Source organism: Diadema setosum, chromosome 2, assembly GCF_964275005.1.
Source record: "Diadema setosum chromosome 2, eeDiaSeto1, whole genome shotgun sequence".
NCBI lineage: Eukaryota > Metazoa > Echinodermata > Echinoidea > Diadematoida > Diadematidae > Diadema > Diadema setosum.
Window position 1 is genome coordinate 28,642,077 of NC_092686.1, and position 24,744 is coordinate 28,666,820.

Here is a 24,744-nt window from a genome sequence, read left to right on the forward strand (position 1 = left end):
GAGCATGAAAGAAGTACTTTTTCAGAACATTATATTGTAAGATATGTCAACATTTAGCTGGAAGACAACATTTTGGAACTATGAGTTAACCTACAGCCATGAAAGAACATTGGAATAAAAAATGAGAGAAAAAAAAAATCAAGAATGCACAGACGTCAACCCATGTATTCCCCGTCAAACATGAAAACACCGGAAAGCACAATTTATATTGCCTATCTCATGTTGTATCACGATGTCAAAAATGTACCCTCATACTACCATATCGCGCATAAATTTTCTCTTTAAATTTTCTGTTCATGAAAAAGTCGCGTGACCACTAATGAAGATTAAGTAAGATAATAAATCGATTGCCTTCACTTACTGAGATCTGATGATTTACTGACAGACTGACTGAGTGTATCATTGCCAGTACGTACGGTGTAAACACTATTGCAGTATGAGAAAATATTTTTATTTGAAAACAAGCAATCCTATGCCTTAAAAGCACGGGTGTTTTCTTCATATTCATCCGTCTCATATCTCTAAAATGTTTGTACCGTCAATTCCTATATTTTTTGTTAATAGTGTTCTTTATATAATTACACTGATTCTTTTTCCTGTCTTTGAAATTGTATTCTCCTTATTTTCTTGTTTTGATAAAATTGTTCATATACTCAGAAGTGAAGTGAAGTAAAGTGTAAATCTAACTTCACAGAAATTAATAGATAGAATGTCTAACCAACCAGGGGACACAAAAGTTTGCTTATAAAAGTGAGGTCATTCTCAAGGGAAGTACTGCAACTTTGTGTGTATCTTGTACGGCTTTTACTTGTGTTGCCACATCGGACACAAAGCATCACTCAAGCAAGCTAAAAGAATTTATGAACATAACATACAAAGTCTTTCGCAGTTGCTCATGATGTGATGTCATCATCTCATATAGTGACTGAACATGTTGCATATAATCTTAATAAAATCAGGGTGCGTGGCGTAGTTGCATCAATGATAAAAATGGCAGCAGCGCCCTCTACAAGATTATAGCGCTTTCCATATTACACCGTGTGGGGGAGGAAATTCTGGGAAAATCAGACTTGCACTTCACGCGAATTGCATGTAGCCCCTTACTTTCCTAGCCACACTGGTTACGGTTTCAAAGTATTGATATCTAATCATCATTTTGTCGATTCGATAAATCTCATGAGACAAATTTGTTGGAGAAGAGAAGGCCTAACATTGGTGACAGTGTTGATACAGTAATCGACAGTAAGCCCGATGCGATTTTTCTTGATTTATAATATATCCAAGTGTTTTTGGTAGCAATTCACAAAATTACATTACATAATCAAACAAGGCGTCAGTGAAGGTAAAACTGAGCAGTCACACATATGTTTACACAGCATCAGGCATGTCAGGTGTATGGACTTAGAGTTGATTTGAGAGGTTAATCATTGATTATCTTGACATAAAATCAATTTTATCTTTTGATAAAACGGGGCCCTGTGGTCTCATATCCCAATACTGGAAAATCCAGTAGTATCTTACAGGGAAATACTTGTTTTCATGTACCAATGTATAGTTTTATTAACTTTTCTACCCTCCTTATACATTGAAAAATACACAGACAAACATTCATTATAAATGATTACACTCAGTACTTTGTTGATATCATAGCATGATTACATAATTATTATGATAACCTTGTCAAGATATATATTTCATAATATTCAGTGCTAATTTCAGGCGTAGTTTGTTGCCGGCGCGGTTGTGTCCAGGCTGTCTCGAATAACCTGGTAGTATGACGTCACACACAGAATGCACGTGATCTGGAAGAGGAGGCGCCATAGCAAAAAGAATTTTAGAGACATCACCACGTGCTTAGAAATATGCTTCTCATCGTGACTTTCATATCTTACTTAGACCGCAGGATAAAAACAAATATCTCTTTTCTCTTTTAACGTATTTTGCAACACGTGATCATAGTAAACCTGTCCCATTTGACATAACCTCTGAGGAGGACTAGATAACATACTATAATTATTTAATTTTACTATTCCGGACTAGCTTGAGGGAAGTTTGGGATAAGTTTCGTTTTCGATAGAGATAGGAAGTTTATTGAAACTTCCATCCACCCTACAGGAAAACAAACGAATAACACGCAAACGAAACGCAGATTTTAAACTAATTTTCATTCTTTTTTTTTTTAAGAGGAAGAAGAACGAAGGTCAGGTGATGGTCATGTAATCTATGATTTGTAATTTCTAAATACCCTCTGTTCCAAATAAATAGAGAATAAAGACATATTTTTTCAAGTAAAAATGTTACGTAAGGAGAGAAATATTGTGGGGAGGGGAAGGGGGGTAGCTGACCACCACCGTGACCACGAGAACTAAACGCATGTCTATTTTTGTTTTAATTCAGTGTATTGCACTTCGGTTTTGGATGTTGTTAAGTTAACATTGTTTCATGATTACATTTTTTTTTTACATTCTGCTTCAGTTGTTATTGCAATGGCAAGAGTTGATAGCACGTGTTTAAATTATTAAGACTGTATGCGGGATGACACATTTCTATTCCCAATTAGTTATTGTTATGGAGAGATCTAAATGATAACTAGAGAATGTAATAAGGTGTAACAAATCTTACTGAACAAAAAAAAAAGAACAACTGGAACTGAATAGATAACTTGATAGCATGGCCTAAAGACTACATGAACTGTATATGATGATAGTGTAGAGTGAAAATATAAAAGAACTCAGTCTTGGCAGTTGAAAAGGGATTTTTTACATGCTTCAAAAAATGTAAATTATATGCGAATGAGCGATTCTTTTTTACCATGTTTGATTTTTAACGCTGTTTGATTGTCCCCATAACCATAATTATCAACGATTATAGCTTATACATTGCATATAATTTCTCTGTTCATTCAATAGAAACGAAAATAAAATGAATCTTGAATCTTGATAGTGTTTCACAGAATACACCATTTTGAAAACAGCCTTCTTCCATGGTGATGATAGTGACAACATTAATTCAAAACGTTTGTTTACTTGATTATTATTTTTTTTAATCCAGATGTTATCCAGCTCAGTCAGCTAATTTCAACCTCAATCAGTCACCATGACTGACAACCTGTCCCCAAGAACTTTTCGTTTATCAAATTAAGTGAAGCGAATAAGACTTGGGATTGCCAAACTCTTTTTGTTACACTGTTACACGAGGAATCCATGCCCATATCAAAAACATCTTTGATTTTATACGTATAACTTTTATTTGCAAATGTTATGCTGTAGTTATAGTTTGTTGGAAACGAAATAAACGAGATGAAATGTAGATGGAACAAAAAAAAAATGAAAGAAAGCAAAAAAGAAAGAAAGAAAGAAAGAAAGCAACTGTATCTTACGTTCAAAGCTACGCAGAGTATGTTGAACAAGACGTAGAAAAATCCCATTCCGGTGAACGTCCGTATCTGTAGACAATCAAAAACACTCTGACAATCATTACAGTGATACAAACAGATTTTACTCTCTGTCAAGCTTGCCCGGGGTATTTATAACATATTATTTTAGCATATATCACATGATATTTTAACAGGGTAATGTTTTTTCTCTCTTCTTTTCTTTTAAAACAACAACAAATATATTACGTCCTTTGGCAAGATTTTGCCCCTCTGCAATAATCTTTGCCCACGTATTTTAAATTGTGTCTGTCATCATCAGAGCTGTGTTAGCGATCCTGATAGCGCCCTCACAAGTAGGGAATGCAATTCTCCAGTCTGGTGGGTGCTATCCCCGTAAGTACAATCTTATCAGTATTATTGGTGTTATCATCATCATTAATTAGTGAACTTCATGCAGAAGTAGACTGTGCAAAATCTCAAGCCAACCTAAGACATGCAACTGGCGTGTCTTGTAGTGACCTTTATTTTTCATCATGGCTTCACACACCATCGAACCGATCTCTGGTCTGCATGTACCCATATCAAACGATTAAGTTAGTACAGTTTCATATACAAGCCCTTTATAGCCCCTTTTACACTTGTGTTTCTTAACCCCGGACTTTCTCTGACCCAGGACTATCGTTAGTCCCGTACCAATTTTTTTTTCAGCTTCTTACACTGGCCAATTAGTCCCATACTATCTCTTGTCCGGGGCTAAGGAGAAAACTGACCTTTTTACACTCGTATTTCTTAGTCCGGTACTTTCCAAACCACATGAATATTCATGATCATATACGCTGTGTACTGTACACGTACACGCACGCACCGGGCAGCGCTTGATTACCTCGTTTCTGATTGGTCAGTGAGGGTCGGACTTCGTCTCCGTCGCTTAGCCCAGGATTATTTTTTCGTTCTGTTTACACTCATTTGCTTCGCACCGCAATTGCGGTGCTAACCCTGCTATTTTGCAGGGCCAGATAGTACCGGACTATCGGTGGGACGAGCCCACTTTGGCAAAAACGAGTATAAACAGAAAGTGGGCTAAGGATAGTCCCGTACCAACGGTGGGGCTAAGGCTCCCCCCCCCCCCCTTAGCCCCACCGTTGGTATACGGGACCAAGCAAAAATTTACAAGTGTAAAAAGCCCTTTTGGCAAAAACGAGTGTAAACAGAAAGTGGGCTAAGGATAGTCCCGTACCAACGGTGGGGCTAAGGCCCCCACCCCTTTAGCCCCACCGTTGGTACGGGACTAAGCAAAAATTTACAAGTGTAAAAAGCCCTTATTTAATTGGAACAAATTATCAAGGTGTTGATAACTTCTTGGAATTTATATGCCGTTGTGTTTCTTTCAAGTTGTTTAAGTTCCTTTAAGCTAAATCTAAAAGATAATTTCTTAAAATCGCACGATTGTTCTATCCTGATCACCTGGAAATATCTTTGTATACTCACAACGAAGTCTCGCTTGGGTGACTAAATTTGTTTGACTAAATTGTTACTAAGCGCTGTTACTCTAAGGGTTAATTTTATAAACACTGTATGATACTTTTATGCATGACTTTGTACGTAGCTTTACTGCATTATCGACATTTTGCTTCCTCGTATTTTTCGTCACTTTTCGTCATTTATACATTGTACTAAACTCTTATATCATTTCTATCGAGTCTACATTCTATAAGCTTCTACTTTTGTAAATTTTTCATTATCATTACACATTATCCGTATTTGCTTGTTTATTTCTATCTGAAATTTACTATTTTGAACAGTACTTCTCACTTGAAATTACGTGGGATGTAAAATTGTATGAAATGTGGAATGTTAAAGAAGGAAGTGAAAAAAAAGAGTGATTCTAGCTTACCAGCTGGACCAGAGAAGCGATGAGCATGAATATCTCGATCATAACATAGATAGCCATGACGATAATATACGGCACAAACAGTCGGTGCTTTTCCTACATATAGATAAACAAAAATGTAATAGAGAAAGGGAGAGAAGAAAGAAATTTTGTGTGAGAGGAAAAGGCAGAGTGATTCAGATTTTAAATAGTTTTAGAGATAATTTCCATGAATGATTCAGAACACAAGGAAAATATCAAATACATTTAAATTCTTTGCTTTGTCTGCAAAGTAAATCAAGTGCAGAAAGAGGGCGAGACATCCACATTAGCGTCGCGGTGAGATACTCGTATACGGCAGACATCACAATGTATAATGCAACACTATTTGTCAGAATCGCATGAAAATATGTCGTTTATCTACCATAAAATAACGCATCACTTTCGATCTTTTCGAATTCTGTTTTACTCCACCTTTGCTAATAATTCCCCGACTCTATCTGCGTGTCTATACTTGTGATGATAATATATATTACGGAAGCCGAGTGATATTGAGCATTTGTATATTTTATCATAAATGCATATCTTTGCTTATCTCACTACCACCTTTGTTGATACCCTTTTAAAGCTAATGCCGATCATGTTTGACCGATTGCTGACAGAAAGCTTACAGTATAATCAATGTTAAGTATTATTAAAATAATAATATATAAAGAATATGAGCAATATAGATTGATTGAAATTGTTTCTCTAATAAACCGTCTACAGTTATAGAAATATCTCTTTATAATTTGTTTTTTGTGCAAAATCTTTATACGGTACGATGTTTTGATGCAACTGACCTACACATATACATCAAATGTGATAGCTCAATTATATCTTTGAAATCACTGCTCACTGTTGTAATCAGTGGCTTTAACCCCAAAGCAATCATATCAATATAGCGTCAAGTTTTAGGGCCTTGGATGCCCTTCGGATGAACTCACCCGAGGTATGGAGAAGAGGAGGATGATGGAACAGATCAGAATAGCGACGAACACCAGTATGACGATGGCGCTAGACACGAATATGATTCTGTTCTTGCTTGCAACTAGGACAAACAAACAAACAAGCAAATAAACAAACAAACAAACAACGAGCCAACAGAAGAATAGAGAAGGGTCGTTAACTAATAATTATGTACAAAGAAGACTCCTTGCGATACTCAGGGGAGCATTTCATGAAGTGTTTTGTCAGATATTATTTCTGACAAACTGTTATGCTAAGCTACTGAAATCCTTGCATGTGATTGGCTGAGAGCAAAATTGTCCCACAATAATCCTTGTCGGACAAAAGGCTTCATGAAATGCCCCCAGGATTTTACATCCAGGATAACCGAACTGATCACGCACCGATTAGGCCTACTTGATATCCATGTACACTGACTTCGACCTTGCCTATAAGCATGACCCTATCAGAAAGAAAATATGACAAAAATTGTATACGTTTTCTGTCTCTTTTTCCCCATTAGAATTTGATGATGACTATACTGCATGTCAGGTGATGTTGTCAAAGAACTAATGAAATGGGGGCACTGTGGCACAGTGGATAAGACTCTCGACTCCCGATCGGAGGACCCGAGTTCGAATCCAGCCCAGTCCTGACGTCCTCGGACAAGATATTTTGCCCACCATCTTGTATCCTCTCGACCCAGGTGTATAAATGGGTACCTGGCAACGCTATAGAGTAATAATAATGGTAGGGCCCTCTGGTAGAACAGTGGCAACAATGAAGAGGCTACCCTGGGTAAATAAGGCCTTATTATTATAAATGTCCATCAAGGAGAAAGCTCGTTTATACAAGACTTAGTGTAGGCCCAAAATAATGATAGATGAAGATATAGGCCAAAGTAAGACTGCAATGATTATGTCACTTACTGTCAGCTTAACCCTTCCTGTGACAGGGACTATGGACACTGTGTACAATGCCATGAACTTTTCTGTGCCAATCGGAACTTAATGTACACAAAGAGTTAAAAGGAAGGTGCCACTCATTGTTCATGTGGACGTAGATTAAACGCCAAGTCAAGCACAACAACAGTGAAAGTTTCATTGAAATCAGACGAATAACTCAAAGAGAAGTGTAACTTTAATGTTCATTATATGTAATTCCGTATAATGTGGACATAAGATACGTTGATGTCAAATTTTGTCTTAGTCTCGATAAAAATCCGATTGGTATAATACACAAGAAATTTAGGTCTTTCTTGCTCCATGTAATTGGACACTTTGTTCGACTTTCGTATGATGTGATCCAAACAGGCAAATGATGCAATTTATGTTCGAACGAGGAAATTTAGCAAGACTTGTATGTAAGTCAGTCTAGGGTAAAGTGGGAAGATCAAAATGACGAAATTTGTGCATCAACTTGAAGATGCAGTCCATATTTCGAAAATGAAAACGGGCAGTACGACTATAAAAGACATAATCACCATTATTACAGAAGCCATTGTCAGTGCACTCACCTACATTGTCCTCAATGTAGAGCATGTAGGCCGCCAGTGCAAGAGAGATAGCCGCGTATATCTGAAGAAGAAAAAGAAGAAGGAGGATGAGGAGGAGGAGGAGGAGGAGGAGGAGGAGGAGGAGGAGGAGTAATTAAATTAAATTAAATTAAATTAAATTAGATTCGAGTTTTATTTTCCACTAATGAAGTGGAACACTCAGCCCAAGGCTGGTTTTCATTATTGAATGTGAAACCATTATGATGATACATGCTACAAAAGCGCATGTGCCATGCATTGGTTTTTCAATAGAAGATAACGAGTCACGAACAATATACGTGCCCATCGTGGAATTTGAGGATGAATTATGATTGTAGTAGATCACTTGAACAGCATTGTTCGGTCCCTTTACGTAAACTGTGGCCCCGCCAGCAGGAACACATTGATGACACCTTGGGTGTACAAGCAGCAGCTAACAAGCTAACATAAACGGCAACATAATGTCACGAACATTATTCATCCTTCATTGGCCGACAAAGATCCCCGGATGCCACCCAGAATATTTAGTGCTCTTCCTCCAGTATCAGGTTCTTCTTTTCTTTTTCTTTTTTTGTTGTTGCAAGTGAATGATATATTATCAGCATTTACTATAGTCATCATGTATTTTGTATCGCATACAAGTGCAAACATTCCACAGTTGGGGCCCCCAGTATCATGGGTAGAATGTAATGCTGTATACAATGCGAGGAGTCAGAAAATATCTACGTGACGGTCGAGTATTAAGTGGGACACTAATATATCGTTAGTTAAGGAAGTTTAAAGAAACACGATACTCAATCATGTGAATATATTCGAATCTGGGAAGACAAGGGTTAAATTTCACAAAAAACAAATAAACAAGCGAAAAACGTGCTGGACCGAACATTAGTAAATAATGCTAAGTAGGATTGTGATAATGTATCCAAGTGATTTCCCCCACCTCCACCCCCCCCCCAAAAAAAAAGTGAAGACAGACAAGAATGTAAACGAACGGGTGGGGACACTCGCATGCTCCGTTTATGACCAGCTATAACTGAATAGTGAAGTTTTATGAGCTCGGCATTTGATAGTATGGCGCGCAGTAAAATAATGTACATCATTCGGCACTGTGATTCTTTTGATTCACTTTCATTACCACTGTAAAAAGTTGTGTTGTTACTGTTCTTGGTATATATTATCATTATTAATACAACATTTTAAACATCATCATCGTTTTAACCACAACCCTCGTATCATATAGTACACAAACGCGCTTTATCGCATTGCTTTACTTAACTCTCCTATAGGCAAATCACTTCATCGCCTATTCCTCGGAGAGAAATTAAAGTGGTCAGTCCATTTACTGCTGGGCTTCCATTGACTCCTTGTCAGCCACGTAAAACACACCGACTCAAGTCAATTCCATTTCAGCTCTCCATTGACAATTTACACTATTAACATCATCTCCATCATCATCATCACCACCATCATCATTATCCTCATCAGTCTCATTATGGACTGCAAATTAAATGTTTAACCTAAATTCAATTGTTAGATTCTGAGTAAAATGTTACGACTTTTTCGTTACTAATTTCCGTGTCCCTGTTACTGATGACCTTAAGGCACTATACCATCATCATGTCCACAATGTAGGCTTGGTTAAACGTAGACATTGATTTGGATATGAAATCGCACACACACACACACACACACACACAGCTCACACGCACGCACACACACACTCTCCGTCCCCCGCATCCCTAAGTCTCTGGCCTGTCCCTCAGTATCCCTCATCAGGGGCGGATCCAGGAATTCTGTAAAAAAAAAAGAAAAAAAAAAGGGGGGGGGGGGGGGAGGGGGACGCAACTAACATTTCCAGTGACACTTCCGGGATTTCATATTTTTCCTTTTCATTTCTTTTGTTTTTAACGAAAAATAAAGGGGGGGGGGGCATAATATACGGCACTGGGAGGCATACGCCGGTTGCGCCCCCTCTGGATGCGCCACTGCTTGTGGTCTTCTGTCTCGATTTCCCCCTCTCTCAATTATTTTCGCCACTTCGCCTTCCTCCCTGTTCTCTCCCCTTCCCAGCGATCCTTTCCTCACCTTTTCTCTCCTCCTCATCTTTATCTCCCCCCTCCCCCGCCCCTCGCCCAGTTTTGTCTACATCGGGTCCCTCTCTTCTTCATTATCGTGACAGTTTGTGACATCTGACGTTTTGACATTCGGACTGGGACGGATCCACTTAGCGCTCTATCTTTTCTATAAACTCCCTCTCCAGCTCCCACTCCGTCACTGGAAGATTCCTCGCCTACCCCTGCCTGCCCTTCGGCTGAGTCGCCTCAAATTTCTGTCGCCGCATGAGTCGATGAATTTAAAGGGAAACTTCTCACTTCGAACGCGTATAGTTCAACATTAATAAGGGTTGCAGGCACGCGAAGTTCTGCTCTAACTATCTAGGCCTTCTTATTTATCTAATGGCTCGGTGTTTCACGTCATTATTGTTCCGGTATTCCTGGAGTAGTTATTAAGATACAGAAACCAATTAACAGAAGGCAATCGCATCAATACAAAACAAAGCCGTCCCAAACACAATTTCAACTTAATAGAAAGGTACAATTTTATCAGTCCCAGTTGCGGAGGATTTATTAGAGTAGGACAATACACATGGGTTTCTGGATTATCATGTCGGTGTATTCACAATCAAGACGATATCATTAGTCATACAATTTCATGAAATGACTTATATATGTAATATATATATATATATATATATATATATATATATATATATATATATATCACTGGCCCAATAGTCTTCCGCTGACAACGGGCAAGTAGTCACAAAATTATATACTCTGAAGCAAACCAACAAAAACAAATTAATTGCATCTTTCGAACCACTGATAGGCCTACTTTAATCATTGCTTTTAGTTGTTTCCGTCATATTTCACGGTCCTATAATCATTCTGAACTTGAGCTTTGATTCCTCATGCATTTACAAGTAGCATTGTATTATTTAGCTATATATTAGTAATGTATATAATATATATATATATATATATATATATATATATATATATATATATATATATATATATATATATATATATACATATATTTAATTATATATTTCACAGTCATATAATAATTATGAACTCGAGCTTTGGTTCCTCATGCATTTAGAAGTAGCCTTGTGTTATTTAGCTGCTCATATATCACTGCATTTACTTTTGTAGCTAGATTCTGTTTGGAATTGTATTTTGTATTATTGATATTGTTCAATCCTGCAGTGATATGTATCTGATTGTAGTGAAATGTGAGAAAAATTTGAAATCCAATTTCAAGATTGAATAACTTTCTCATATTTTCATTCATGTTAATCAAACTTTGAATTCTTTGTTCAATTTGACTTAGCTCGTTTTATTAATGGTTATAAAACATTAAGACGAGTTTCCCTTTAATTCCGCTTTGGCATCTGCCATGATCTACGCTTATAAATATGTATACGCACAATACGCACATACACAAACACACACACACACACAGAGACATCAGTTGCGCGAGTGCACATGAAATGTACAATTTGTACTACCCTATCGTTTCCTCACTTCCCCATTTCCGTTCTTTTATCAGTCCCGCCCAATGCCCCAACAAAAAATCAAGTCAGCAACAGAGCTGCTATTTTCGCGCGGGAGGCTGAACAAACATCGCCCAGGAATTTGGCCAATGTGCCCTTGGTACAAGTCCAAGTACTGCACTGTACTGTGCTACAGCGGAGCGGTAGGCCCTATACACTGTAGTCTTCGTCAGATATGAACATGACGAGGACAAGTATTTTTTTTTTTTTTGGTCGGACATAATAGGCCTATCTACACTCAGCAAAAAAATAAAAAAGAAAATAAAAGAAAATAAACACATTTTCAAGCTTATATTTCTCATAGATTTTTGGGGATAAATATCAAAGTAGCGATACCATAATTATGAAAGGTAATTTTATCAACTTGGTAAGTCAATACAAAGGGAGACCTAACGAATAAGTGAACACTTTTGTTTTTCTCTTCCAACATATTATGTCCAAGGCATAATAGTAAAAACTGCAAAAAATGAACAAGTTGTCATTCATGCGTAAATGCTCTCCCTTGTAACAATAAGAACGAAAGAAAAATTTAACAAAATAAAAAACATGAATTCAGTGGCAAAAATATACCTGTATGATTTCTATTATATCTTTAAAGATCAAATGATCAACAAAGGCTGAAATAATGGAGGAAAATGAAGAATTTTCTGTCACATCCAAATTCAAATGAAATGATAGAAGAGCAATATTATAGGATATTTGAATTGATTCCTCAAATCAGAGAAAATTGTAAATTATATTTGGTTCTTGATTTTTTTAAATGAATTCTTACATTACTAAACTGAATGAATGAAATAAAGATATTCTGTTCATTCAATCATCTTTGTGCCTTTGTTCCCTATTTCATTTGAAGTTTGAGTTGACACAAAATTCTTTTTCCCCCCTTAATTTTCCCACTTTGATTTTGTTTGAGGTTATAAAGAGATAAAGAGAACGAAAACTTATTTTTGCTATTTCATTCATGTCTCTCATTGTGTTAAACTGGTCTTTTGTTTCTTAAAGGGCATTTGCAAATAAAAGACAATATGTCAATTTGTGCAATGTTTACTTTTGTGCCTTGGAGGACAAAAACAAATCACGCGTTAAATCTTCCTTTATATTGACCTACTAGTTTGATAGCCAATTAAATTACCCTTAATATGATATATATGCAATACATTGATTTTCATCAAAATATTCTATGAAAATTATGAACTTAAAAAAGTTTGTACTTTCTTTTTTTTTTTTTGCTGAATGTATTGTCGTAATAGACACCAAAACATATACACTACACACATGCACACATTTATGTATGTATGTATGTATGCATGTATGTATGTATATATGCATGTTATATGTATGTACATACATGTATGTGTGTATGTATGTATGTACATACATGTATGTATGTATGTACATAGATGTATGTATATATACAATATATATACATATATAATAAAGTGTGTGTGTGCGTGTGTATTTGCGCGTCATTCTTGTCTCCCGATTTATCCTTGACCTGTTCTTATCCAGATATCCACCCACTCGTTTCAGATCTTCGTCTGTCTTGTGATTCTACCGTACAGCTCTACCATATCGTTTTCACATTGTCCTCGTCAAACCAGTCGCCGAAACGAATTAATTTTGCTCTAGGCCTACTCCTCCCACCCTCAAATCATACGATTGTTTGGGCACATTTCGCGTTTTCCTTCCATGTAATTGACTTGGTGTGGCGGCTAATCCCCATTTATAGCATTTCTAGCCCCCCCCCCCCCCCATCACAACATCTCTATCTCAGTCAACCTTCAAAAGCTCTCATTATCAGCAGCAAAAATAACAATGTACGCCCTGATGAAAATTAGACTTAAATGTGAGTGGCAGTCAGGCCATCATAGTCATGTGACATATTTACTTTTCGCTAATAAGGGAGTGGTGAGAAAATGGTTAATAACTTTAACTATTTGCGGTGCGTACAATGCAATACATACATACGTGTGTGTATAAGGACACAATACGTACAAGCACAATCATTCACATTCTAACCCACATAGTTGTTACGTATAGGCGTAAATACTTATGTGTTGATATGTTTGTTTATTTACTCCCGTGTATGATGCATATCTAATGAAAAAACAGTAATACTTCAAGGTCATTGCGAGTAATAGCTCTTCTCTTTGTACCAATTTTCCCCACTGTACGGAAAATGCGTCGTGGTATTTGCGGGATGATACTTGCGGGACAATCAATAACTGACGATGACTGACGTATGACGAAGCTATATCTAAAGTATTTAAGTTTACATTATTATGGTAACTTAATGAAACGATAACGCTACTGGATAACATGTCAAGACCCAAAATAAAAGTGTGTGTGTGTTTGTGTCTGTGTTTGTGTATGTGTGTGTGTGTGCGTGTGTATATGTGCTTTAGCAGCACAAGAGAGAAGAATGCAGCTGCATATTTTTGTTCATTTTAATTTCTTTGTTAACATGGGCCTGATATTGAGTGAAATTCAACTAAAGAATACCATAAAACAAAAAGTGCGTGTGTGTGTGTGTGTGTGTGTGTGTGTGTGTGTGTGTGTGTGTGTTAGAGGGAGGGCCGGCGGGTCCGGGAGAGAAGAAAAGACTTACCAGGCTGTAAACTGCGCTTAACACGGATCCACTTCTCAGGCTCCAGCAACAACACTTTTGCATAATAGCCATATTGTTTCCACAAATAAAAATCTATATATGAGTGGAAAGAAGAAATGGAAGAAGCACCGCGAAGAAATGATCTCAACGTTGTTTCAGGAGAGTGAATCAGCCAAGAGAAGCATCCTCAATAACAACAACAGAGCATTAATGTCCGAAGGGAAACAAAAAAGTAGGAAGATGCGTATCTATGGTAACGTCCGTTCGCCTGGCAGGCCAATGAGCGTGTGGATGTCGGTACTGTTGACTTCTTCATTGGCTGCGAGGAGTGTTAGGCGTCTGGCTTTGACATGCATAAAGATGGGGACGGAAGTCGTTTTCATCCAACTGATGGGTCGGTATGGGAACAGCCGCGCCCTCCAGTGCAACTTCCGTGATGTATGCCATCGAGCGACGGGGCTACTTTTATAAGTGCACATAACACTGACCTACACACACAACACACACAAATGCGCACGCACATACATTCACACACAAATCAAATACGTATTCATTTAAATCACAACCACATGCAAAACAAGCTCGCACAAAAAAAGTCAATTTCTCTGCACATAAGTACCACAACGTGAGTTTTTTTTTTTTTTTTTTTTTGGGTGGGGGGGGGGGGGGGGTCTGTGCATGTAGGATCTATCAGATGTCAGAGTAAAGATGTGAACATTACGTATCTGACTCTCTTCAGATTGTGATAATCCTCATTATCGCCACTACGAGAAAATAACGTAGACGTAATAATATAGACCTGTACCGCCTGGTATACAACAACGGCCCGGCGCTTAAAGCCGAGAGATGGTTACCAATCCCGCGCATCCACGGAATTCTCGACGTGAAATCCTACCCGGACAGCTGGCCTGGTAGCTCAGCCGATAGTCTAAACCGTGGCGTCACACAGCTCCCCGTGCATTCACTCTATCATTCCCAATGAAAGAACCTGCGGAGGAAGTCAAGGTCGTGTAAAGGGACGCGTGGCGAGGTGATGCAAAAAGGGTGAAAATGGGAAGCAAGGACAGAAGAGAGGCGAGATTAGACAAAGACCATAAACTGTATTGGGGAGTATATATATGAATTCAATAGATGTGTGTGTGTGTGTGTGTGTGTGTGTGTGTGTTGATTTCAATGCAGATCATTGCACGGTGTCATTTACACCAAAGTACAATTTTGAAATTTTGGTTTTATCGGATAGAACTTTTGCTCCTTTTGCCGAGAATATCAATATATTGTATTGAAACTTTTTTTTTTCAATGCAATGAAATTCAAGATAATCAAAAGCTTTTGATGTTTGTTATGATGTGACAAAATCAGAAATATGGATTTGATATACAAATATCTTAATATACAGCAAACTTCATTTCTAACGATATTTGTCAATTCTTTGATGTTTAAATACATCGTGATAATCAAGTTAAGATTTTCTTATACTTTTGCCATTTTTCGATAATTTAACTACAATTATATTGGAGTATGTGGAGGAAGGTATCAAATTAATTAGCTAAAGCACTGGGAAAATTACATGAACTGTCATGAAATGCAAATATTCAAAGTAGGGATATAGAGTTAGTTGTGAGGGATTTTTTTTTCTATATGTGGCAGATAAATTATTTGTCAGTGAAGACCGTTAAAACATAAAGAATTGGTATTGTTTTGTTTTTTTTAAATCTCAAGGTATTTCCAAGATGCATGTATTTACATTGTGATAGAGTGAGCAGACCCCTCTTGCAATCGATCAAAAATAATTTTCATCGCAGCAAGAGATATTTCCAAGGAGTGTTTTAATTGCTTTTTTTGAGTGTATTACAGATTTTGATGCGAGTACGGCACCGTGGTGATTGAGGATGGGGATGAGGATAAAAATATGCGATACGGGTTTGTAAGAAAAGAGGCCTGGGCAGTGGGAACTAAGGATGAGAGTTATGAAGGCAGAGGTGGAGGGGTCGTTGCTGTGTTATAACATTATTCTATTCAATGTACATTTCACATTGATGTGCTGAGAATATACATCAATTCTCTTGAATTACTCAGTTGATTGCGGTGTATTAAACGATTTACTGATTTATTCTCTGTTTTGGACATCAAACAGATTCAGTTTGTGTAATTGCATTATGTAAATTGCATGCTAAAACTCAAAAGCTACTTGGAACAAACAAGTAGGCCTACCAGTACCCAAAAGAGGGAGTGTGGGTGTTATTATTATGCATTGGTGGTACTTTGATGATCTTCATGTAAGCTCGTGGCAACTCCTCTATCATACGCCTCCCATAACTAAGAACGGCGAAAAAAAAAATCACTCCGTGTGAGTGCTTGTGTGTTAGACATAACTGTGTGTGACTGCTTGTGTGTGATTCAACACTGTTTATCAATCAACAGCCCGGGCCTCATTCAAGTCGTTTTAAGATGTAAAGCACTAACACTTTCACTACGCTGGCGGATCCAGAGGGCCCCCTCTTTATTTTTTGTTAAAACAAAAGCAATAAAAAAAAAAAAAAAGGGGGGGGGGTGCGTGCGCCCCCTTTAATTTTGTAAAGGCACCTCCCCTTTACGGAATTCCTGGATCCGCCCCTGATCACCGATTTCATTAGAGTTTCAGTGGTGAGTGCTTCTCTAAGCCTCCAGTTTACAAGAACAATGGATTTTTACACAAACACGAGCGCGGAAAACACGCAAACATATACGCGCACATATACACATATTGGTTATAGCAAATAATAAAAAAAACAAAAACAAAACCCAAAACACAAACAAACAAACAGACAAGCATACGAAACAAAAATAAAATGTCTTTAATGTCACAGTTTGTAAAAGCACAAAAGAAAAATAAAAGACATGAACAAAACTTCGTATCGCAGCAAAGAGATTTTACTCCTCACTGGGGAAAATCTCTTTGTATCGCAGACACTTCACTTGACTAAAACCGGGGGGGGGGGGGGTAGTAGGGGTGTAGGCCCTACGCAAAGTACCACCTATACTCGAGTACTACTTCTATCTGACCCCCCCCCCTCCACCTATCCACACAAACACACACATGCACGCGCTAAAAACATTCCGCAGCCCATGTACCCCCACGTGTTACTATGCATTTGTCAGATATTAAAAACAAATTAAATGTTTATCAAAACAGACCTGATACTCAGCATAGTGTAGATGATTGATACTGGTGTGGAAATCTATTACGGCTGAGAGATCGGAGAGAAAGTCTGAAACTACCACTAGGCCTACTACGAACGAGATGATCGTGATGATTGACGGTGTAATGAAAAAAAAAAAAAAATGTCCCCGAGGCCATCAAGGCAGGAGATTCGTGGCGACAACGGCGTGGCAGCCACTGACACACAGACACACAACACACACACACACAGACACACACACACACACACACACGCACACACACAATGCTCTGCAGCCCCTGATACATATATTACATGTATATACGCAGATATTGTACTGAGCGTAGCCCAATCCGTTTATTTACTGATGCACACAGATATACATGCTCACTGAACATGTATTGGTCTCTACTTGTTCACTGTATGTAATTTTTATTCTTAATTTGTTATCTCTCATTTTTCGTTTTTTCCTTACCTTTTCTTTCGTTTTTCCCCTTACTCGTAGAAACATTTTATGTGCATTACAGATGTAATGTATTATTATTATTATTATTATTATTATTATTATTATTAATGACGATAATAATAATAATAGTAATAATGATAATAATAATAATAATAATAATAATAATAATAATAATAATAATAATAATAATAATAATAATAATAATAATGATAATAATGATAATAATAGTGTTATTATATTTGTCGAAAGGGGATTCTCAAGAAATCCCGAGTTGTAAGTCCATGCTTGTAAGAAATGTTTGCTCACTCTTCCGGTTTATGCGTGGTGTTTTGAATGACACCTGTAAATAGCCAGGTGAGGTACCCAACAGGTCACACAAAATCTATTGTGTCACATTCAACATTAACGTGATCACTGCAGTTGATCCGTTAAGTAATCGACCATACGCCTTTTTATATCTTGCATTTATTTATTGACTATCCCTCAAACCACGACCAAAACGAAACAAAAAAATACAAACAAAAAAACGTGAGTTAAAGATGTAATACAACCGCATGTTACATATTGGAATGAAATAATTTTTATATGTACAATATGTATAATTATGTATAGCGTGTGTGTGTGTGTGTGTGTGTGTGTGTGTGTGAGTCACAGTAAAGCACAGAAGCCAATAGGAGTATCCAAGACAATCGCTATACCATCTCATATTTATCGCTTCTTAAGAATGACACTGAAAAGTGAGTAAGCAAAACTAATTCCATTCTAACTAGTAATCTTACGTACAAGGCTCAACACTATCTTCTTCTTGGCAGCCGTTACGGACCAAATAATCACCAAGTATTAGTTATGGTAGTCTGGCAATGAAATTTGGAGGCCAGAAAAACAGGGAAATTAAATCATGTAATACAGAAGATGAATTCAATATTATTACAATTGTATGTGAAAATTGGCAGGCATGATAAAATGCTTCAGATTCCAACTACCGTGGCTGAGAGAGAGAGAGAGAGAGAAAAAAAAACCCTGTTAAAATGGAATACAAAACATCAAAATAATCATAAACCATAATAATAACGTAAAATTGGGGACGTATCATAAGAGCTTGAAATACCATGTAGACCTACTGTGATATACTGTAAGTTATTCTTTGCTTTTCTGGGTGTTAAAATAAACGCACACACACACACACATACATACAAAAAGAAACACATACAAAACTGTAGACATCACAAACTTTTGGTAGCCCACATTGGGACTCTAAAATGTCATTTCTTTGGTAATACAGATAGTTGGTCCGACATCTAATTTTGGTTGCCCCCTGGCTACCGCTGTCAAGCCTTGATATAGTATAAATACATATGTACATATAGGTTAAACAAGAACACTACCTGGAATATTCATGACTTAAACTACACGAAGGCTGCAATCAATCTGTTTTTAGATGTAAATTACAACCAACCACGTCAAATACTCGTGATATCATGCATAAAGGGACAGAAAAATCTTGGTTGAGGTGAGAATTGAAATGGCTGATAATTACGTCCAAAAGAAAACTAAAACTTTGGATACAGATTTGTATCAACCATTTCAAAATAAATTTTCATCTAATAAACCTTGAATTTATCTACGAATCATAATTATGCTCTTCCATATTTCATAAGAGGTTTCTCATCTCAAAAGAATCATCAAAAACAAACAAAAACCAACACAAAACAAAACAAAACAAACAAACAAACAAACAACGTTGGAAATCTCAAGTCCCGTCTAAACAGAAAATGTACCATCCCATTAATGAGTTTTTATTTTATGTTGTCTTCTGTTTGGCCACGTTGTGAAATACGCTGACAGCATTTTTTCGAAAAACAAAAAGAAGATCCGTACTATAACAAAGTAGTACAAACATTCTATTTGCAGTTAATGATGACAATGCAGATGTACCTGCCGCAATATTCATTTCTACTAATATAATATCAGCATATCAATCTACAATGTAGTTACTAAAGCAGTTAGTTATTCTAAATACCATATCAAAGTCAAAATATACATCAGTGCTTTTAGATTCACGGAGACTTGCCACTCGTGAAGACAAGATCCAGTAAAGGCACTTTAATTAAGTTCAAATACCGCTGGGACACTAAATTACCCCAATTCATGTACAAGAATACATGCACACATGTTTACATTCATTAATGGCAATTTACATCCACCTAATACTGTACCATTTGTTCTGGAGTTTGCTTTCCAAAGTATCATTTCCATAACCACGAGCGGAAGTGAGACTTGTCTTAAATGTATAGTGAGCTTGAGATTACTGTTCCATAACTTGCGAAAGTACACGTATTCCTCAGGCTCAATCTACCACATTGCACTTTAAAGTGTCTAGGTGCAGTACAGTCACCTTTTACCATTGATTTAGTCTGATTTACAGCAGAAGTCCCTATGCAATGTACTGGCTATACTTTGGCACACAGTACACTGTACGTGATGTTGGCACTAATGATTTTTAAGTGTAATATATTTTTCAGTTCAATTCAGTTTCAATTTATTGAAAATCAGACATAGTCACAGTAATGAATGAACACAAAGCAAATGGATACAAGTCCCAAAGAAGCAGAGCTTGTGAGTGGGGCCCATTATGAATGGACTTCACGTTCCCAGTTGACCAGCAAAGAGACCCACAACACGTATACATGTAATTGTATTACGTAATGTCTTATGCAAACTGTCTCAGAGGGTAGCATATTTCTCGTGGTTAGGCAGCTTTCCACACAAAAGAAATTTCAAAGAAATTCCTTTCCTTGCATATGTGTATAAATAGAGTGAGAGGAAGGTGCGAGACCATCATTTCTTTGTGTGCAGGCAGACTTTCATCATGTCTTCTTCCGACGATAACGACACACGCTTACGAACCGAAAAGCCGACGACGGGGGTCGAGGAGCAATTAGCCAGCCAGGCCGCGGAGATACGTCGGCTTTCGGATGCCCTCTCACGGCTTTCCGGCGAACACAGCCGCAGTGCTTAGCACGCGATGACCCCGAGCCCTAGGGCCGGAGACGACATTAGTGTTTTCGCAGAAGACACGTCCATCACAGCAGGCCTCCGCGGCGAGGCTGCCCCTTCGCTCCCGGGAGAGCGTTACGACCCATTGGAGTCGCTGCTTTCCGCTTTGCCCCCCAACCCTCGAGGGGACGTAGATTTGGAGATGGACAGTGAAATGTACACAGAGGGAAGAGACCTGGGTCCCCCTCTATTCGAGAAATTAGCCGACAGGCTGACAAAGTCAATGACCATGCCCCCCGAAAAGACGGCTTTGGAACGCATTGGGGAAAGATATAAAACGCCCTCCAACGCCCCCGCGGCAAGCGCCCCGCGAGTGGACCCGGAAATATGGAGTACTCTACCGGGCCGCGTTAGGGCAAAGGACGTGGGAACTCAGAAGCTGCAGCGACAAGTCGTAAAAGGGGCGCTGCCCTACAGCCTTATTCTAGAGGAATTAAACGGCATCTCAAAGGGGGAAAAAGTTCTGGATATCGAAAGACTGAAAAGTCTGGCTTTGGACGGCCTTACCCTCTCGGGATACGCTGTTTATGAGCTCAGCATGAGGAGGAGAGAGGATCTTAAAGGGGGTATCGCGCCGCGATACCGTGGACTGTGTAGTAGGAATACACCCCTCGCGGACACCCTTTTCGGGAGCGATTTGTCGGCCACTATGAGAAAGGTATCAGACGCCTACAACGTGGGCCAGAGGGTCCAAACGACCAGGCCTCCCCGCAGCCGTCAGACGACAGCTGGGGACAGACGACGCCCCTTCAGGGAAACGTACCCATATTAACACATCCCCCAGCGTCGCTACCAGACCCGTCCAGCACAGCATCAGGCTTGGCCGGGGCGAAGCTTTGCTAGTGCCACAGTGTCCCGCCCTCCCACACATCCGGGGCCTCCACCCAAGACTCACTTTCATCCCCGCCTCAAGCCTTCTGGCGAGTCAAAAAACTAGTAAGTCCCCCCCCCCCCCCCCCCTTCAAGCGGGGCGGTTATCGTTCTTCAGAGAGGCATGGTCTCAAATCACTTCAGATTCTTGGGTTTTAAACGCCATTTCGGGTTACAGAATCGATTTCACTGCAGTCCCAACGTTCAAATTCGTTCCCGGGACGCTTCCCTTCTCCCAAAATGAAAGGGATGTTATAAGTAATGAAGTTTGCACTCTGCTTTTAAAAGGTGCAATACGAGAAATTGATAAGCAGGAGTGCGCATTCATTCATCTATTTTCGTCATCCCGAAAAAGTCGGGAGATTTGAGACCTGTAATAAATCTGAAAAACCTTAACCGCTTTGTCAAGTATGAACATTTCAAAATGGAAACTTTCAAGCTTGTTTCAGAAGTAATTACTGAAGGTGATTTTCTGACTTCTATTGATCTAAAAGACGCTTATTTTTCCATTCCAATTCACCAATCTCAGCATAAATATTTAGCATTTAGCTGGAATGACAAATTCTTTTGCTTTCAGTGTCTTCCATTCGGTCTCAGCTCGGCTCCAAGGGTCTTCACCAAAGTCATGAAACCCGTTATAGCAACTATCCGTGCTAAAGGAATGCGAGCCCTTATTTATTTAGACGACCTTCTCATTCTTTCATGTTCCGAAAAGGAAAGTCTTGAGCATACAAACTTTGTAAGGGAGCTATTGGAATCCCTTGGGTTTATCATAAATCAAGAAAAGTCTTGCTTTCAGCCAAGACATACGGCTATTTACTTAGGTTTCGTAATCGATTCATTATCCATGCATTACAGCATTCCCGCTGATAAAGTACAGAAACTTCACGGCTCCGCCGTAACCCTCCTGAACAATAGTAAAGTCACTATTAGAAGCTTGGCGCATTTCATTGGTCTTATTGTTTCTATTTTCGGCGCCTATCCACTCGGTAGGCTACATTACCGCCAGTTGGAATATGCTAAAATCCAGGCACTTCGAGAATCGAACAACAACTTTGCCTCTTCTTGCATACTTAACACACCTGCCAGGGCAGAAATTCAGTGGTGGCTCGCACAGCCTGTGCACTCCTTTGTTTCCCCCATCCATAGACCCAACCCATCTGTCACGATCTCTACAGACGCCAGTACACAAGGTTGGGGTGCATTGCGTCATTCAGATAACTCCTTTTCACAAGATCACTGGGCGGAGGAAGATCGAAATTTACATATCAATGAGCTCGAGTTGCTGGCCGTTGAACGGGCCTTGCCTGATTTATGCACTGACTGCTTCAATGAACATATTCACGTTCGGTGCGACAACAGCACAGCTGTTAGTTACTTAAACAAGATGGGAGGATGTGTTCCTCGGCTAAACATAATAGCCAATAATATTTGGGAATGGTGCATTAAGAGAAACAACTGGTTATCTGCCCATCACATTTCGGGTATTCATAATTCGTTGGCGGATTCATTATCTCGCAGAGATCTTAATAAGGAGTTACACCTTTCGCCATGCATCTTTTCTTCTCTCATTAAACAGCTACCATTTCAACCTTGTATTGATTTGTTTGCGTCACGATTTACCCACCAATTGCCAGTTTATGCATCATGGAAGGCGGATCCGATGGCGTACGTCATAGACGCCTTCTCGATTTCATGGGAAAATTTAACTCCATACCTTTTCCCCCCATTTTGTCTTATTTGCAGAACCCTTCAGAAATTAAGAACCGATCGAACACCGTATGCCATCCTGATAGCGCCAATATGGCGAGCGCAACCATGGTACCCCACGCTACTCAATATGGTCATCGCCCCGCCCTTGCTCCTCCCAGCGGATTGTCTGCTGACCCCCCTTCCCGACCCCAACCTAACTCTACGCCTGGCCGCGTGGATTATCTCATCGGCAGAATGCAGTCAAACGGACTTTCTCAAGTCGCTACCGACCTTATCGCACATTCATGGCGGGAGCGAACGAATAAGCAATACGAGTCGGCATGGCAACAATGGTTACGCTGGTGTTGTAAAGAATCATTTGATCCCTATTCACCGTCTATAAGTGATGTTGTAAATTTCTTAGCTCACCAATGCTCAACTGGGAAATCGTACTCTACCATAAACTCATATCGCTCCGCTCTTTCATCTGCCTTTCCTCCTTTCGATGGTCATAATGTGGGTAAACATCCGCTTGTTTTGAGACTTATGAAAGGCATTTTTAATACAAACCCTCCAAAACCACGATACCAAAAAACGTGGGATGTTGCGTCTGTCCTTAAGTACATTTGTTCCTTACCCGACAACAAGGACTTGACTCTTCCTTTGTTAACCCGAAAGTTGGTGGCACTAATGGCACTAACCTCCGCACAACGCACACAAACGCTTATGTGCTTGTCTGTAACATCTCTCCATCTTGAAGAAAATAAAGCCTCTTTCAAGATTTCAGATTTACTCAAGACTACTTCTAAATCAAACTTTGCCGACCAAACTTTGACGCTCTCATCATTTGGTCAAAATTCTAAATTATGTGTAGTCAAAACGCTAAGAGAGTATTTGGATCGCACTAAGTCTTTGCGTACAGATGAGAGACTTTTTGTATCAACAATAAAACCACATAAAGGAATCACTTCAGCTACTCTAGCTCGATGGATGAAAACAGTCCTTCGGGATTCAGGCATTGATACATCAGTCTTTAAGGCCCATAGTTTCCGCGGCGCCTCGACAAGTTGTGCTCTGGCCCACGGAGTTTCGCTACATGAAATCTTGAAAACGGCAAATTGGTCTCGAGCCGAGACGTTCAGAAAATTTTACCACAAACCTATTAGTGACTCTACGTTCGCAAATGCGGTCCTCAATTCTGTAAACTGAAAACATCAAAAGAGCCCTGATATATGATGGCCTAACAAGGCTTGATAACGTAATAGGGCTATCTTTCACATTTCTGTGTGATCCAATGATAGATCCGACGATTTCGGATGGTTGATTAATTTCCTTTGTAAAGCTTACATAGCATCTAATAGGGTACAAGTTAAACATCCTACAAGGCGTAGGAAACTTCTAGGTTTCATTTAATTGTACATTAATGGTATAGACCCAGGACAACTTTACAGATGTATAGCAGAAATGATTTGTATTCCTTAATCATCCTTTGATCTGTGTCATGCGT

General features: G+C 38.8%; 2 protein-coding genes across 2 annotated transcripts; one reads left to right on the forward strand and one right to left on the reverse strand.

Annotated features, from left to right (window-relative positions):
- Nucleotides 1-1,555: 1,555 nt before the first annotated feature.
- Nucleotides 1,556-14,066, reverse strand: LOC140241477 (uncharacterized). Its single transcript, XM_072321209.1, has 6 exons — nt 13,995-14,066; nt 7,750-7,810; nt 6,233-6,336; nt 5,271-5,363; nt 3,380-3,445; nt 1,556-1,802 (listed from the first exon to the last, which is right to left on the reverse strand). The coding sequence occupies exons 1-6, from the start codon at nt 14,064-14,066 to the stop codon at nt 1,716-1,718; spliced, it is 483 nt and encodes a 160-aa protein (XP_072177310.1). The 3' UTR covers nt 1,556-1,715.
- Nucleotides 14,067-23,348: 9,282 nt separating this feature from the next.
- On the forward strand, nt 23,349-24,446 carry LOC140243902 (uncharacterized). The gene has a single exon (XM_072323575.1). The coding sequence runs from the start codon at nt 23,349-23,351 to the stop codon at nt 24,444-24,446; it is 1,098 nt and encodes a 365-aa protein (XP_072179676.1).
- Nucleotides 24,447-24,744: the final 298 nt, after the last annotated feature.

What these genes read in the sequence shown, in the direction of transcription:
- LOC140243902 (XM_072323575.1), top strand. Translation starts at nt 23,349, where the DNA reads ATGGCGAGCGCAACCATGGTACCCCACGCTACTCAATATGGTCATCGC.
- LOC140241477 (XM_072321209.1), bottom strand. Translation starts at nt 14,066, where the DNA reads ATGGCTATTATGCAAAAGTGTTGTTGCTGGAGCCTGAGAAGTGGATCC. An exon ending in CTACATTGAGGACAATGTAG is followed by an intron (nt 6,337 to 7,749) that starts GTGAGTGCACTG and finishes TGTTTGTCCTAG; the next exon opens with TTGCAAGCAAGAACAGAATC. An exon ending in TACTCTGCGTAGCTTTGAAC is followed by an intron (nt 1,803 to 3,379) that starts GTAAGATACAGT and finishes CTCCTCTTCCAG; the next exon opens with ATCACGTGCATTCTGTGTGT.